The sequence below is a fragment of the Falco cherrug genome, chromosome 4 (genome assembly GCF_023634085.1).
Source record: "Falco cherrug isolate bFalChe1 chromosome 4, bFalChe1.pri, whole genome shotgun sequence".
NCBI lineage: Eukaryota > Metazoa > Chordata > Aves > Falconiformes > Falconidae > Falco > Falco cherrug.
The window spans coordinates 36,649,178-36,666,594 of record NC_073700.1 but is presented as its reverse complement, the minus strand read 5'-3'; the positions used below and the strand labels follow the sequence as shown (position 1 = coordinate 36,666,594).

Below are 17,417 nucleotides of genomic sequence, written 5' to 3'. Positions count from 1 at the left end.
TTATTTTAATGGAATTTTAAAAGATAACTATACTTGTAAGGCCTAAATATGATAGAGAGAACTCGGCTAATGTGTATAAGAGTTTGGGAAACTAGTTGGGACTGCTGTATTGTGCAAGCTGGATTTGTAAGCAGATTAACTAAGGCAAGCCATTTTATCATAAGACAAAACATAAAGGACAATAACTGGAAAAATGGAAATAGTAAGAAGCATTCTATATAATGAGCAATGTATGCTTTAATGTTAAAAGGCTTCTGTTTTATTAAGTATGCATCACATTGATAAGGGCAGTCAAATCTTAATACTACTTGGAAAAAATGAAGAAAATATATTTTTGAAATCTAAGTTACTGAGAATGGTTACATTTTCATTGAAAAAAAGAGTGCAGTTCTTGGGACATCTCCCTGGTTTCTCGATTAACATTCCGATAATCTGTTAGTATCAAACCAAGCATCATGCTTGGTTTTATTTCTGTTGCGAATAAATCACAGGTTTAAGTTTAGTTGATGATGTTTTTGCTGATTAAAATGCCTTTGAAAGACTAATAGTAGTTTCAGAGGCAATTAAAGAAAAAAGGCTTTTTTTTTTTCTGAATTAAGATGAGGGAATGGAATCTTCCTGCATTATATTTAGCTCTTACCTTCCTGCAGTTTCCCCATCCCATTTTCTTCCCTGTCCCCTGCTTGCATAAACAGCAAATTCTCTTAGTTCCATCAGGCTTTATTCTCATTTTAGTATTTCCAGTCTTCATGTGTTTTTTTCTGATCCGTGTATTCTGGGATGCCAATAAATGCCAAAGGTACAATCTAGATTACAGTTCTCTGCCTTTCTCCAAAAGCCACACGGGGATCTGGGGAAGATGAAGGGGTTGGGACTTGCCATCCTTGGGATACTTTTAATTATCCTAGGTGGGCGGGCTAAGTGTCAGAGACGGGACTCCTTATGTTGAGGGTCAGACCCTTGAGAATGCTGATCCATTGTCATGCGATGAACTGGAGTAGACATCTTTCAGTTGTTTCGCTACCACAGTTATTTTGGAGGCAGTAGGATCAAGACCAAAGGCAAGGATATTAAATTACATATATTTTCTCATGGTCATTAGTTTGCTTTATTGATTACATCAACGTTCAGCATTGAACACTGTGTTCAGCAGCTCCAAAGTTCTCCTCGGTGGCAAAGGGGCAACTGCAGAGCGCACGGAGTGTGCTGCCTTATAGGGGTTGCTCTGGCATATTCCTGCTTATCCATCTTATCTCTGGAAATAACAAATCAAACTATTGAAACCTTCCCTTTGTTTTTTGAACTCCTTGAGATTTTATTTCCTTAAAAAAATCTTATTATTTGCCTATTGTATTTCAGGTGAAATATTTTGGGAAAAAATCTGATACAGATGGGAGTAGTGGTGAAGGAGGAAATTCTGAGTTCCTCCCTTATCCCTCTATCCATGAATCCTGCTGTTGGTTTAATATTCACTCTGGACATTTTTTTTTTGGCAGCAGCAGATAATGGAGGCACTACATCTGGTGGGACATCAGGAATTCCTCCCAGCAATCCTGCTGGGAATTCCAAGGCAGCAGCAAGGAACCTGGGCTCCACAGCTGGAGAGAAGGAGGAAGGAAAGAAGGTCAGACGGCAGTGGGAATCGTGGAGCACAGAGGACAAAAATACTTTCTTCGAGGGACTGTATGAGGTACATGTAGAGGAAAATAACAAGCTTAGATGGCTTTGTTTAGTATTTGGACACTCCTAAAAAAGATTGATGCAGTTGAGATTTGCAGGAGCAAAATGCATATGAACGCATATGCATTCATTGGTCTATGCATATGTGTCTATACAGTTGGCTATAAACCAGCTGTCGATCAAAGCCACATTTCAAAAGTATCAAACTTTTTTGTTTTGAAATACACAAGAAATATTTGTGAGTTTTATTCATGAATGTTTATAATAATTAACATTATTTTTCAATTATGGTTCTGTTTCAAATGAGAAATAAATAAATGCCTCCATCTCAACTTCCAAAAGCAACACGCTTATGCTGTAATATTAACAAATAAGAAAATATGTTCTATTCTAATAAGAATTGTAGGCGCTGTGTTTAGTCTTTGACCGCAAAAAGGTTTGAGCCAAATCAGTACCAGGGCTGAGAGACAAAGAAAAGCTAGATCATCTTATCTTTTATCTCATACGATGTATATGATATATTCCTGGTTGTCCTGTTGCTGTGATTATTTTAAGAGCACTTCTGTTACGGAAGTACGTGCTAAAGGTGAAAACAAAAGAAGTGGTGGTGGGTTTTCTTTGCATGTGTGCATCTTGTTTAAAAATAATTTTTTTTAGTGGTAGGCATGATTCATGCATATGTATTTTGTGAACAAAATGAACACTTAAACACTGTTTGTTTTCTTTAGCTCCTCTGACTTGCAGTAATATTCCTGGGAACCATGTAATGTTTAAGTCCCTTCATCACTCTAAAGAAAACTGGTTTTTTTAATGCTGTGGAAAATATTCAAAAACTTGCTGTGAGATGGATTTGGGATTCGGTTTGTTTGGACCCCCACTTCCATTTGTTCTGTGTTGCTACCTTTCAAAAGAGGTTTTCATGCTTGGGTGTTTAAAAATGAGTTCCAGCCTTTTTTGAATACTAAGAAATTTTGTGATAGCAGGAGTTGAATGATAATGTACACAAAATTAAATTTTCTTCTTTTGAACTCCAGGGATGTTACAGGAATTACCTAGTTTTACAGGGACACTTAGGTGTCTCATTTTTACCCTGAGAATAAACTTCTGAATGACCTACAGTTTAAAACATGTGTTTTCTAGAAAGGAAGTCTTCTATTTATTTTTTTTACAATATAATATTTACCTTCATTATTTGAAACTCAGATTTTTTTACTCCTAATAACCAAAATGTGTTAAATGTGACAGACTTTTCATTCCCCCTAGTCAGAAATGTAGGTAGGAGAGAGAGAGGAGAAAGTGCAGGGGAAAGAAAGCTAAATGAGAGAGTTGGTATTTTCAGTTCTGCTACTTAGCACATTTATGAGTAAAGTTAAGGATTTTTTGTTTGTTTTTAAAGTTTGCTAGCAACTTACTCTGAAACAGTTCAAGGAATCAGAAAGTAATTTATTTGGCATCTGTAATGCATTTTATGTAAAATAAAGGAAGGTAGGGTCATTCTTTTGCTGTTGAATTCTGATAGGCAGGAATTTTATTTATGACCACTGGAATCTAGTTTCCCACAAAGAACCCCAAAGTCCCTCACGTTGTTTGGGTTGTCTTATGACAAGATGCAAGTTTGATTTTGAGTATTGGATTTGTCTTATTTATTCTCCAGCATGGGAAAGACTTTGAAGCTATCCAGAACAACATTGCCCTGAAATACAAGAAGAAAGGCAAACCAGCAAGCATGGTGAAGAATAAGGAACAGGTCCGCCATTTCTACTACCGCACCTGGCACAAGATCTCAAAGTACATTGACTTTGATAATGGTTAGTATGCAATGAAATGGGCTTAGTGTAGAGCTGACAATCTCGTAAGAGTTGGAGTCCTGCCTCTTAGTGCCATCGTGGAGGACAGCAATGGTGGAGATGAGAAAATAAATACTCCATAGGATCTCTGTGAACATGTCTTATTTTTATTAGCGTGGCCATCTGAGGTTCATGGCTTTTGAAAAATACTTCTCAAGACTGGTATTTGTATCATTGCTTTTACATGAATTCACCACACCATAATAAATACTGATTCTACTATTAATACTGGGGAAAAGCCAGGTTCAAGGAAATTTTTTTGTGTGTGTGTGTTCTCAGGAACACACCTTTGAGGACAGCTGTCTAAATGTGTTAGTCAGGCATGACTTCATTGAGCAAATAGACTCCAGCACGGGGGAAGGTAGAAATAAATAAAAATGAAATAAATAAATAGTCCAGAACAAGTGTAAAAGGTGAAATATTTGCTCACACTTTAAATAAGTATGAAATTGTATCATTGGTTCAGTACCTTAGGATTCCCAGTGTCCTATTCCCCTCTTCCCCTTCTTATCTGTCCTTCCCCAGCTTGTTGAATAAAAATGGATTTGGGAAGTCCTATAAACTGCTAGTGGTGTTTTTTAACAATAGCAGTAATTGATAACTAATCTTTATCAAATGCATACTATTCAGTAACAGGCAGTGAGAATTCAAATCAGTTTGCAGGTAGGCTAATCTGAATAACAGGTTAAAGAAATCTATTTTGGAATGAACAAGTTCTACTAAGACCCAGAGTTCTTTTGATGACTTTGAGGTATGAAGAGTATCAGTTTTCCCGTTACCTTGTTGATGAAGTAAAAGTCTCCAGGGCGTTCCAACCCTTCCCTGGCTATATTCTAAGTTTCATGGTGGTTAATTTCCCGCCCCCCCCCCCCCCCCCCCCCCCTTGTATTTAAACAACTCTAACATCAGCAAAATTGGATAGTAAATTCATGTATATGGTTTGTGGCCAGAGCCTCTCAAATTAAAAATAACTCATTAATGAGAAGTGGGTATGACTAGGAAAAACTTGAAGAAGTGCAAGATAGTGTGAAATGTAGTGTCTTTAAATTGTTTTGTCTGTTCGTGAGATTAGGTTATCTAAAGGAGGACTTACACATCTAAAACACCTGTCATAAGGTGTATTTTTTAGTTCCTTTTTTAAAACAAGACAGCATTTTAAGATTAAACAGGCTATTAGTATTTTATTTTAAAACAAACGTTACAGCAAACACAGTATGGAAGCACTTTAAAAAAAAAAAGTCTGTCGAGGAACTTCATCTGTTTTCTGGATAATGTCAAGTTCCATAACTATACCTGTAAGATCTGAAATGTCATTGGCTGAAGGAATTTAAAAATTACTGCAGTAGTTTGAGTGTTGCTGTTGGTAGGGATATGTGTGCCTGGATTTTGAGTTTAAAAGAGATGTAAGTCAAAGAACTGAATTCTTGATGAATAGGCAAGAATAGATATTTTCATCTGACTTGTAAACCACAAGACTTGTCTCTCCATGCTACCAGAGATACTTAGATCTGTTAGCAATAATGTCCACATCATGAGTTGACAAGAAAGGAGAGAAAAAACTTGTGAAGTTGAATAAAATCTGTGCAGTTCTTCATATAAAAATTTATAATTGCATTAAATCTTTCAAGGTGTATTCATGTGCAAAGAAGACATTCTCTGTCTTCTGGAAAATTCAGACCTACTTCTTAAATTTTGTAGAAGAAAGAGTTCTGTATGCATTGACGTGGGGGCATCTGGGCATTTCTTTTGGAAATTGTAAACAGTTACGTGACACTAAAGTTAGCTTTATTATGATTTAGCTTTATTTTGCATATTGAACTGTTGTATATTTGTTCAAATTCTATGGAAGCTGCTTTTGTTTTTTCTGTACTCTAAAAACTGTTGCATTTCCCAGGCATTTAAGTCACCAAAAGAAAATTGGTGAACCCATCTCATTGTACTGTTTGTTGAAACAGAAATTAATCTTACCTTCAATGTTGGTCTTGTCGTTGAAAATACAAATCATGTAATTTTCAGCGTTGAAATGAGTATCTGCAATGTAATTCTGTAAAAGTATCTACAGTCTGCATCTTACACCTTTTCTGCTTTTCAGTGTTTTCTCAAGGGCTGAAAAAATCCTCCCTGGAGCTTTATGGCTTAATCTGCTATGGGGAACTAAGGAAAAAGATTGGGGGATGTGAGTATGAGTGACTTTAAATTATTTTTGTATGGTAGAATCAGAAGTGTCTACCCTTGAAGCTGGTAATGTCTAGTACAGCTTCACTTTTGATTTATTCAGAATTTGTGGTCATTGTATTTATTGCAATAGTCTGTGGTTTCTTTTTTTCATTAAATGCATTTGTATTTTTAAAGACCTACTTAGTCTGTGGCATTAGTCCCCTTTGACAGATTTCTTTAGGTTTTGGTATTTGTGAAACACAGTACATGTAATACCCACAGATGACAGGTAAAGGTAAATGTGTGCACAGCTTAGATGATCTGCTTTGTTATTCTTGAAAACTAAGGAATTAAATGTGTAAATGATACCATGTGCACCCACAATTATGTCTGCCTATGCAATCAAAATCTGGGATGGTGCCTTTCTCTTTCATTCTCTAAATCTGTACTTACTGAACCCTGAAGATGAAAAAGCATTACAAATCATAATCGGAAATAACAACTTCACTGGCTAACCAAAATGTGTTCTGACCATGTCAATCCCAAAGGCTGGTTTTGTCTGTAAGGACCAGTGTAGACAGATGAGTGTATGCCATACCAATGCTCCCTTGTTTTCTGGAAGCTCATTAGTTCGATTAGCAAAATATCTGAGTTTAGGCTTAGTACCATGTTCATAGAATCATAGAATGGTTGGGTTGGAAAGGATTGTTAAATGCCATCTAGTCTAATACCCCTACAGTGAGCAGAGACATCTTTAACTAGATCAGGCTGCTCAGAGCGCTGTCCAGCCTGACCTTGAATGTGTCCAGGGATGGAACATCTACCACCGCTCTGGGCAACCTAACCTGGTCCAGTGTTTCACCACCCTCAGCATAAACAATTTCTTCCTTACATCTAGTCTGAATCTACCTTCTTTTAGTCTAAAACTATTGCCCCTTGTCCTGTTGCTACAGGCCCTACTAAAAAGTCCGCACTCGCCTTTCTTCTAAGCTACCTTCTAAGTATTGAAAGGCTGCAGTGAGGTCTCCTCAGAGCTTTGTCTTCTCCAGGCTGAACAACCCCCAACTCTAAGCCAGTCCTTACGGGAGAGGTGCTCCAGCTCCCTGATGGTCTTTGTGGCCTGCTCTGGACTTGCTCGACAGGTCCATGTCTCTCTTGAGCTGAGGACCCCAGAGCTGGATGCAGTACTGCAGGGAGGGGTTTCACCAGAGCAGGGTAGGGGGGCAGAATCACTTTCCTTGACCTGCTGGCCACATTGTTTTTGATGCAGCCCAGGATATTGTTCTCATGGTCTTTATGATGTCTAGAGAGAGCTCCAATGTGGCTAGCTTGGCAAACGGGCAGAGGAGCATGCACTGTGTGCGCTAGTCCATGTGCGTATACCTCATCTGTGTATTTTTTTCATTTGTCCCTAAGCTTTTTCTAGAGCCAGTGTTACGTGGTAGTGCATGTTCTACATGCTTTGTTGAATTTGCGAGCCATGGAAAAGCATCAAAATATTTTCACTTCTTTGTGAAGTCATACTGGTTGCAAAGTGAAAAAGGCAGGAAAGCTTTAATGAGTGGACATGTGCAGTTCCTAACAGAATAATGGTATTTTGGCAAAATATTTTTTGTTGCCTGTATTATTTCCTCACCTGGGATTTTTATTGTGATGTGTCACAAATGAGACTGTTGTGAATGTTCATACTGACTTTATTCTGTTTGTTCAAAGATCTGCAGTGTGTTAATTCATCTTGGAGAAGCAATTTTGATCTGTTTCATGACAAAGAAGGTGCAGAGGCAAGACAGATTGCATTGTCAGTAGAAATCAGTGTTTCTTCCCTATATCAACATTTTGTCTTAAAAGCATCAACAGACCCTTCTTGCTATGACTGGACATAAAATTTCACACAGTCACCATGGCAATGCATGCATACTCTGTGCTTCTGTCTTTTTATAACTTTGGTACTTGGTTATGTATTTTACCCACTGTCACTTGGAAAATTCTAGTCTCTGAGACAAAATGGGCTTAAACTGCAAGCCTTTACACCCAGTTTGAGAGGTTTGCTCTGCAGCTGGTGAAAGTAGTTTCTTTCTCTCTCTTCCCCAACCCCCTTATGGTATTACCCAGTCCCATCTTCCCGGAAATTGAGGTGACTTATGTAGAGCTATTGAGACACAAAAGCATGTCAGAAATACTTCCAGCATTGCCAGAAGGAGGTTAATTGTTCAGTAAATAGATCTGAGCCTAACTATCACAGGGAATATAAATCAAGTTACTTCCATTTAAAAATGTGCAGAAGTGTGGGTTACATGTGCATTTTACTATTTACTTTTTTATTGCATTCAGTGCTGTGAGGGCTTGATGCTTTTTCATTGTGCTGTGCTGCCTTAGCAACAGAGGTTGAGCAGGAAGATGAAGTTTTTCTTTAATGCTGCCGTATCAGACTAAAGCCCAGCAACCCAAGATGACTGTAGCATCTAAACTAGGGTCATTTTATCCATGAGTAAAACATAGTTTGCATGGTGAGGATCATGTAACGCTTGCACATTATGAAAACAGAAACTTTTCAGGATGGGTATGTTATAGCACTTTTTGCAAGTTAGTCCTGTGTGAGAAGAAAATGTAATAGCTTTGAAAACTGAACAGGACACAAAAAAAGGTCATGACTTTAAATCCTAATTCACTGTGTTATCCCATTTCATGTAAAGGTATGGATGACAAGAATGCAGCTAAACTCAATGAGCTCATTCAAGCTGGGTAAGTAAGAACTTATTCCTGAAACTCTTAAAAATGGGTTGTTCAGCAGCGTGACTGTTGAACTGGTCATCCAGAGTCTAAGGGGCGTTTCTTACTTTTTTAGAGCTGCTGTTTGACATTTTCCATTCTTAGTTTTTGTGTGGATTTTTCGGATTTTATGCCACTTTTCCATGAAGCTATTAATTGTTACTAGTAAGAAGTGATGGGTGAAGTTTTAAGGAGGTAATGAAATGAGAGTTCTTTACTGACAGAACTTGTTGATTCACTGTAGGTGATATAGATTCATAGAATCGTTTAGGTTGGAAAGACCTCTGAGATCATCAAGTCCAACCGTTAAGCCAGTACTACCAAGTGCACCATTAAACCATGCCCCTGAGCACCACATCTACATGTCTTTAAATACCTCCAGGGATGGTGACTCCACCACCTCCCTGGGCTACCTGTCCCAGGGCTTGGTGGCCATTTCAGTGAAGAAATTTTTCCTAATACCCAATGTAAACTCTCTGGCACAGCTTAAGGCCATTTCCTCTTGTCTTGTTGCTTGGGAGACAAGACCGACTCCCACCTCACCACAGCCTTCTTTCAAGTCGTTGTAGACAGTGATCAGGCCCCCCTTGAGCCTCCTTTTCTCCAGGCTGAGCACCCCTGGTTCCCTCAGCCGCTCCTCATCAGACTCGTGCCCCAGCCCCTTCCCCAGCTCCGTTGCCCATCTCTGGACACGCTCCAGCCCCTCCGCGGCTGTCTTGTAGTGAGGGTTCATCTCCAAACAGTTCTGCCAACAGTGCTCAGGAGTCCTGACTTTCATACCTGAAACAACTCTTCCAGTACACTATAGGTGTCAGCATTCCAGTTGCTTCTGCATCTCCTTGACTTTAGGAATGAGTATTCTCTTTTACTTCAAGAAAGAATTACGGGATTTGGGGGTTCAGTCTTGGCAATATACTTCTAGAATGCAGAGCAACTTCTAACCCCTTCTGCAGTTAAAAACGTATCGGGTATTCCCTTCTTTCTATGTAAAATTTTTTGTGCTTCTAGAATTTGTGTATTCTGTAGTGAAATCTCTTTCAAAGGATATTAAGGAGTGTGATCATTAAGCAGGCATCACTCGGCATGCTCAGCAGGCATTGGTTTTTCCTAATCGTGTCTTTTAAAAAAGAGATCTGAAAATAGTAGTATTTTCTGTCTGTTACAGATTCCTTTTTACTTTGGCATTTGTGCTTTCAGGGTGCTTCATTGTAGCAGAGGCATTATTGATGAAGTAAACTTTCCTGTAAACAGGAAGAGTATGCTCACTCAGCAGCTGCTGACTTTTTGACTTTTACCTTTCCTAAAATGGGTGTTTGTGTTGTGCCTTCTGTTGGTCACAAGCTGAGTTTCCAGAGGGCTCCTTATGGTTTATTAACTTTTCATCTCCTGGGAGATGCACTTTGTACAGTGTACTTTTGTAGTTGCAGGTCTTGAATGTGATTATTTATGAAATCACTTCATTTTTTTTTGTTAACGTCCAGGTTTGAAATTAGAAGAGAAATTGCCATTTGGTTTGGCTTTTTTACAAGAAAATTCTAGCAGTAAGTTTTTGTGTATAACAAAATTATTCTTAAAGCAAATTACTTCTTTAAATTGGAGTTATCAGTTAAAATGGGCCTAGGATGAGCCTTTTTTCCCTAGTGTCCTGAATATCTCTAGAGTTCAGGATATATAGGCAGTCATTTTGGTCTCTCTGCATTGTGCCGGGGAGATTTTCTATTACTGTGTCATCCAAATACAGTAAACCAGAATAAGACTTGACTTTCAGCAAGCTGTGGTAGCATCAGTCTAGCACTGCATGATTAAGGCTGATTGATTGCATGATTAGCTGTTCTAATCAGTTGTATAATAAGGGCTAATGATTTCTATGAAGTGTAGGTGTTCATTCTATAAAGGCCAGTCTTGTAACGGAGCATTTTGAAAACAGGAGTCTTTGCATTTGAAAATACTAATGCAGTCTTCTAACCAAAAGCTATAGTGCGTGTAACATTGACGTTCTTGGGCAGCTCAGAAATTGTTGCCCTTGCACAGGCTTTTTGACTACCAGATGGAAGACACATCTTAGCCTGCCTTTTCTCCTGCATCACTTAACCCGTTTGGTGGGTAAACCTTGTCGGCCAAAGAGGAGCAAACCATGAAACCATGCAGGGGAGCAATGTTCACAATTTCATAGCCATTACCACCTGGATGTCTACACCATTTGAATTCATTCCCTGCATGTGCATGGCAGCTTCATATCTCACACAAGTGAACGCATTGCGTATATCCCATTTGGTTAAACTTTACATCTTGCTCAGTGATGGTACAATTCTACGATCCCCCTCTCTATTTATTTGTAAGCAAGGGTTGTTTTTTTTGTGTGGTGTGGTTTTTTTTTTTAGTTCATAACATTTTTCTTTCAAGGGTGATACTCCTTTTACTCTGAGTGCAGTGCGCTTTGTAAGGCTTGTCGCTATGTTGAAAGTGGCGAGTGAAAGTAAATCCAAAGTGTTAAAAATAGGGAATGTGAACACTCATTATTCTGTTGATCTTCTCCTGAAGTAGGTAAACATTGGAGCTACCTAGCTAATTTATTTGCAGGGTGACTCTAGACCCTGGAGTTACATATTCTATTTCAGTGCTTATTTTGCTTAGGTTACACATCTTCTCTGGCTTTCTGTAATAATTACATGGCGTATGGAAAAACAAATGATGCTATGAGGTGCTCATAAGAAAACCATGTTTAAAATCTGAGCTTATAACCTGGGTCATAGATACTAAGTAGTGCCTGAAAACTTAATCAACGGGCTGTTTCAAATAATGGCAAAATTTGTGTGTGAAATGTCGCTGTTTGGTCACTGAAGTTAAGGCCATTCACTGCTATACTTGTCCTCAGAATTTCAGTAACGTGAAATCAGGCTAGACTGTAGCCTTTGGTATGGTTGTAATTGAATGAATTAGGGATCTTTTAGAAATAGGTCAAAGTGTAGGTATTTATAAATGCAAGGGGAAGGTAAGAACTGTTCTGTCAGCCTTTATAACTGGTCTGAGTAGCCTGGCGAACTCAGGTCAACGCTGGCCCCCATGAGCTGCTTAAAGAAGGTTTCACAATCATTAAGCAGGACAGCTATGAAGCAAAGCTCGCTCAGAAATTATAGGGAATCTGAATCACTTTGTCCAGTCCTTTGCTATAATAAAAAATTAGCAACAACAAGATGTTGTGGGATTGTGTGATTGGGATATATAACAAGAAACAAAGATTTATGGCAGTGTATGAGAACTGCTTAGAAACCTATTTAACTAAATATAAACCAAAGTTGTTCTGTTTTGTTTCACTTTCAGGAGTGAAACATTTGTATTTAACTTAGGTTTTGCAACAGTCTTACATGTAATAAAAAACAGCACTTGAAGAAACATAATTTCTGGATATCTTTAAATCTGTAGGATTTGTGGATGAGTTTTAAAAAAACAAACCACATCAAGCACATAATTAAATACCATAAATACGCAACAGTTAAAGCACAGTACTACTCAGTGTTTGTGGGTGTATGTGTTTTTGCCCTGCGACCTGAGAGGCTCTTAATATCACAAGTAAGAAAGACCCTTAAAGACAGAAACTTTTAACAGGCATCGATTGATCCGTCTCATTCAGTTCCTGGGTGTGCATTATGTGGAGTGGGAGTGATGCTTCGTTGCCTTTGATTTCCTTGTAAAAGCTGTTTGGCATGCTGAAGGGGAAATTGTAACTCTAAAAAATCTTGATAATAAACCGGCAATTAATCCTGAAAAAATTCATTTATAAAAACGATCATTTTAAGGAGGCAGAATATGCTCTTGGTGTCAAGTTATATTAGTAGTTCTTAATGAATATTCAGTAGAATAACTGGGTTTATTTACTATTTTCTGCATTTGGAAACATCCAGGATCTAGTTAAGAAAAGGAAATAAGTACTTTTAAGCTAAGAGTTGTTCTGTTGCAGGCTGACGTCTTTTTACTGTGCTTTTCAGTTAGAACTATTCTTTTCCCAGGCTTCTAGTTGTGGATTTCAATTAGGAAACTAGTCTGTAAATACATTTAATTTTATATTAGTTTAAAGAATAACCTATTATCAGACTCTCCCTACATGGCTTGAAACCCATCATCCTTTATGAAAAAGGGAATTAGGGGAATTATTCCTGAGTCACCAGGCAGAATATCTAAATTTAGAGAGCTGGAATGCTACTTCTGAAATATATTTTAGGGAATAATGAAAACAAAAGTATTGATTGCTCTAGTTGTGGAAGAGTGCTCTAGTGCCAGGGTGAAAATGTCCATGTGACGTTTTTAATGCCGTTTTGTCAAATTCATGTCTTCTGTCAAATTTGCTCCTTCATTTACTGAACAGCGTACTTTGCTTGCTGACTTCTAAACTGTGTCATTCTTAACTTGGTACTTGGAATACAGGTAGGTCCTGCTTCTCTCTTAGGCCTATCAGCACGTTTACATTTGTTTTTTCCTCCAAAGGATTTTTCTCCTAGTTTTTTATATATTTTTGAAATACCTTTTCCATAATACACTTAAATGTTTTTCACATTTCTTTTTCTGGGCTTTTATCCTAGGTTTTGGTGGGTGGTTGTCCCCCTGCAGATACAAATGCAGCTAGGAGCTTATGATGCTGACCCATTGCCCATTTGTGAGCTGCTCTGTGGTAGTAACAGGTAGTGAGTGTCTGCAACCCAAGGTGCAGCTGAGCAGCTGGTAGACAAATTGATCAAGAACCACTTCCAGGAAGCCTGACTCAATTTTGAATGCTTTATAACCAACTAGTTAGGCTCTTTTTAAAAGAAATAGAAAATATGGAAAATGAATAGCAATGCTTTTCTTCCTCCTTTTTTTCTTGATCGGATTAGCTCAGCTGTTCTTGGTGGATCAAATTAGCCTTTTGAGCATTCAGGCCCTTCTTTTATTCACCTTCGAGTCACGTGGTGGAAAAATTTCCACAAAGCTCCGTTTTATATAGTCATATCAATTAATCTAAGAAGAAATAATTTCTTCCCACAAACCCCTCCTCACTTATACCCTGTGTTACAGTTACAATAATAATAATAATGCTGTTTCTGACTCTTCACTTGCATGGAGCTATTTCAAGGGCACATTTGATGAAAAGGCATTGCATTAGCTAAAATCAAGATGCGGGAGGGGAGTCTAAGCTCACAGAAGTAGTTATAAGAATTTGTGGTCCTAAAGTAGCGTAAATTTGCAATCTAGCATCCTGTTTCAAAGTGCATTGCATTACTGGATTTATTTTCCCTAGCTTTAGTGGATTCTATATGAGGCTGTTAGGGAACTGTGTTCTCCACTAGAACAGGAGGGAACATCTAGGCATGTATTCACTAAGCAAGGGAATCATTACAGCAGTTCTGATTGCTATAATGCTGTAACTAACTCCTTGCAAGAACAAGGAAGACAATAGTTGTGGCATGTTCATGCAGCAGCATTGTTTTCCATGCAGCCATTCTATTGCATTCCCAGACTCTGCATCTTTTAGCAGCTGGGTGCGTTCATGCATCCTGTTATCTCAACATGAGCTTTAGAAAATTACTTGGTGATGAACAGCATTAGTGGTAGTGGAGTAAATGTAGTTTTCATTGGATCCCTGTAGTTAAAGGCAAAAGGTATTTGTTGTGAATCATGAGGGTGTGTTACTTCAGTGTAAAACTGTGTAACAGGAAGAGTGATTTCTAGGAGCTACAATCAAAGCTGAAGACTAAGTCCTCAGCTGTTTTTTTCAGTTTCTGTTCTTGGAGGAAGTAATAAGCACTGGAAAAAAAAAATGTAATGTATCTAGAGTTTATTTGCTGAAAATTCTCTAGGTTCTGGCAGATCCTTCAGGATTTTTACTAGGCACATTTATACTGGGCAACTGCTCCTGACTGCTGGCTTAGGTGAAAGTTTGGGCTCATGAAGAAAAGCAGAGATTCTCCACCTAAAGATTCAAACCCAAGAGAGAAACTGTCAAAACACTGACCAGCTGAATTGGAGAACAGTAGAGTTTGTAGTAGAGTTTCCTGTCTTCATACATTGCAGTCCCCGTTAACTTGACGTAAGTGAGTGTGGGTTGATTCATACTGATCTTGTCCTCATTTGTATTGAAACTTGGTTTATTTACACATTAAAAAAAAAAAAAGAGAGAGCTAGCTAGCTACATATGATTGAAGTTGTTTTCAAGAGATTTATTATCTAAAAAATGCTGATTTTATGATAAAATCATGTCTGCGCTTTAATATAATGACAGGAGGATATTGAGCCTCATACGTTAAGGCTAAGGTGTCAGTTTTAATGACCAGGAGGAAGTTTTACCTTTCAATGTTACCTTATGTCATTTACGAGATACCCACTCTTAAGTCTTTCTACTGATGGAGATGGACTGTTGTACTTGATGGGGCTCACTATCTTCAAACAATTCAAGTTAGAATTAAGTTGGAAGAGGAAAGGTAACTGTGATGCTTCTGTTACAGCAGCTCTAGCGGTGTCTGCTGTGGCAGATGTGGAAATGGGACGCACTATTTAAAACCAGGCAAGGAGCTCCTGGGTCTTTGATATCTTAAGTAGTGCTATTGCGATTTTCTCCTCAGCACTTGAGAGCCTTTTGCTCTTTTTGTTAGTTGAGCCATCACTACTTCTGTCTCAGAGCTCTTTAGAAAGAATGAGGGCTTACACATTCCTTCTAGCTTCTGGTAGCTCATTGCAGGTTGAGGACTCTGCCCTTCCAGCCCTGGGATTTTCTGAATCTGTAGAAATTTGCAGCTTAGTAACTGAAACTTTTGAGCTGCTCACCTTATCAACTCTGTCTTTTCAGGTCTGGCTTCACTTCTGCTGCCTTTTTGCAAGTTCCCTCTTACCTGATGTGGTCTTCCTTAGGAGCATAGGAAAAAATAAGATCCTGCTGTAGGAATATTCTCTGTAATTTCTTTCACTTTACTTGCAAGGACTGGTGTTCAATCCTGCTGCTTCTATGCTAGCTGATCCTTATTGCTTGAAGTATTAGGTAGCAAATACTGCCATCAGTGACTTTGTTGGTCTCAATGTTTGCCTTTTATGTCTCTAAAAAGAAAACAGGGCTGACTGAGTGAAGAAATCAAATAGTTTCACTGTGTGAAAGCAAAAATGGCCTCTTGCTTTTAAGGATCTTTATAGCTGCTAATGTGTTATTAAGCTAAAAGCCAGTGAAATCATGCTGTAAAAGTTACTTTGTTCAGAACCCCACACGAGCTCTTAGACCTCATTTCTACAACAGATGTGGTGTTGATATTCCAGAATGGAAGATTCTTCAGAAACTTCAGACTTTTTCTTCCTATAATTAAGAGTTAGGAGTATAAAGAGGAGACTAAAGCAAACCCACTTGTCTTTTTTGAAGATTCTGTCTCTGAGGGTACCCTTCAAGTGAAGTAACATAATTCTGGTCCACTTTTTTAAATAGCACTCCCTAAGTGGACAGCCTGGTGTTTCATGAAAGTCTGGAAGAGGAGGGTCGAAGAGTAGCATTTCTATAATGAAAAGTAAGGGGATAGAAAAGATTGAATGCCTTCGTGACTCTGCTCTGCAAACCCATACATTTCTTTGTTCATTCTTATAGCCATAATTGTATTTGGCTCTGTGCCCCTAGTATCTATGTATTCATGTTAATGGTACCTGTAAATACTTATTTTTCAATCTATTCAGGGCTACGACTGTTCGTTACAAAGGCAGAAACCTTCGTATCAAAGCTCCGATGTGCAGGGCTTTGAAGAAACTCTGTGATCCAGATGGTAAGTAAGACACACTGGAACGTGAAAGGATTTTAACAGATGGCCAGAGGAATATGAGAGAGAGTCGGCCTGTTTTGACGTGTATGTCACTGGCAGGGAAGCTTGTGCTATTTCACATTGGTGCTGGGCACAGATATGTCCCTATTGTCTTATTTATCCTGTTTGTGTGTATAATTCCAATAGCTTTAGGACTCACCCAGCTCTCTTAAGTCTTGGAGTATGTCACTAGCTAAATTGAAAAGGAAATGGCTGCACCAGACAAGATCACTACTGCTTTACCAGTTGTGCTTTCACTGTATGTGAAGTTTAGTCTCTTGTGCCAGTGAATAAGAGCAGTGTTGTTTAGCACTGTGCATTTTTCAACTTTTTTTTACCATTTCCAGTTCAGCTAAGTCATTTTGGAGGGTTTTTAAAATATTTTTTTTCTTCCTCTTCCTTCCCCTCCCCCCCAATAAGTAGAATCAATGCAGTTTAAAGGTCTGAAATACTGTACAAAGTTTCCAGCCACCTGATTTTGACACTGCTTGTTCAACTGGAAGCTCCAGTACTACTGCAGTGTCCAAGGGAAAAAAATAAACCTATTGGAACAGGAGGTAATATAAGGAAGCAGGCTCCACTGGTGAAGCTGAGCTGCCTAAGTTGTCTGTAGGTGATGCCGATGTTTGTGATGCTTTTTTTCATGTAAGTGAGCATATAGTGTTCTGAATTGTCCTTACTTTGACCCATGCCCTTTGTGCTTTGACTCCCTTCAGGCATTAGTGATGAAGAGGACCAGAAGCCAGTACGTCTTCCTCTTAAGGTCCCTGTGGAGTTGCAGCCACGAAATAATCATGCATGGGCTCGAGTACAGAGTCTTGCCCAGAATCCACGGCTTAGGTAATGAAGAACTGACTGTGGTGCTCAGAATATAAAAGGGAAATACATGAGCAGCATTCTAGCATCTTCCCTTCTCCTCAGGGTTCTCTATGCCAACTGTGCAGTTCATTTTGATCATGCAGTTTGCCTAAATGTCCTTATTCTGGAGGCTTTGTCCAGCCAGAGTACCATTGCTGTAAACATGAGGTATCAAGAGTTGAAAATTAATTACCACTGTTCTTTATATCTTTTGAGTAATGATGGGAGGTACTAGAGTTGGAGATGAGTGGCACTTTGTGCCACTTACACCCAGTTATCAGAGCAGAGTGCAAGTAAAATGGAG

The 17,417-nt window shown here is 38.6% G+C and overlaps 1 protein-coding gene across 4 annotated transcripts in view; it reads left to right on the top strand.

The window, feature by feature from the left end:
- CRAMP1 (cramped chromatin regulator homolog 1) overlaps positions 1–17,417 on the top strand; it is a 52,243-nt gene that overhangs the window by 11,315 nt on the left and 23,511 nt on the right. For 3 of the 4 annotated variants that reach the window (XM_055707517.1, XM_055707516.1, XM_055707513.1), the window contains exons 3-8: positions 1,497–1,690; positions 3,335–3,488; positions 5,620–5,703; positions 8,378–8,426; positions 16,134–16,219; positions 16,972–17,095. In XM_055707517.1, coding sequence (XP_055563492.1) covers positions 1,497–1,690; positions 3,335–3,488; positions 5,620–5,703; positions 8,378–8,426; positions 16,134–16,219; positions 16,972–17,095 — 691 coding nt within the window. The remainder of the gene's footprint in view (positions 1–1,496; positions 1,691–3,334; positions 3,489–5,619; positions 5,704–8,377; positions 8,427–16,133; positions 16,220–16,971; positions 17,096–17,417) is intronic. The other variant, XM_055707514.1, reaches the window with a different exon arrangement.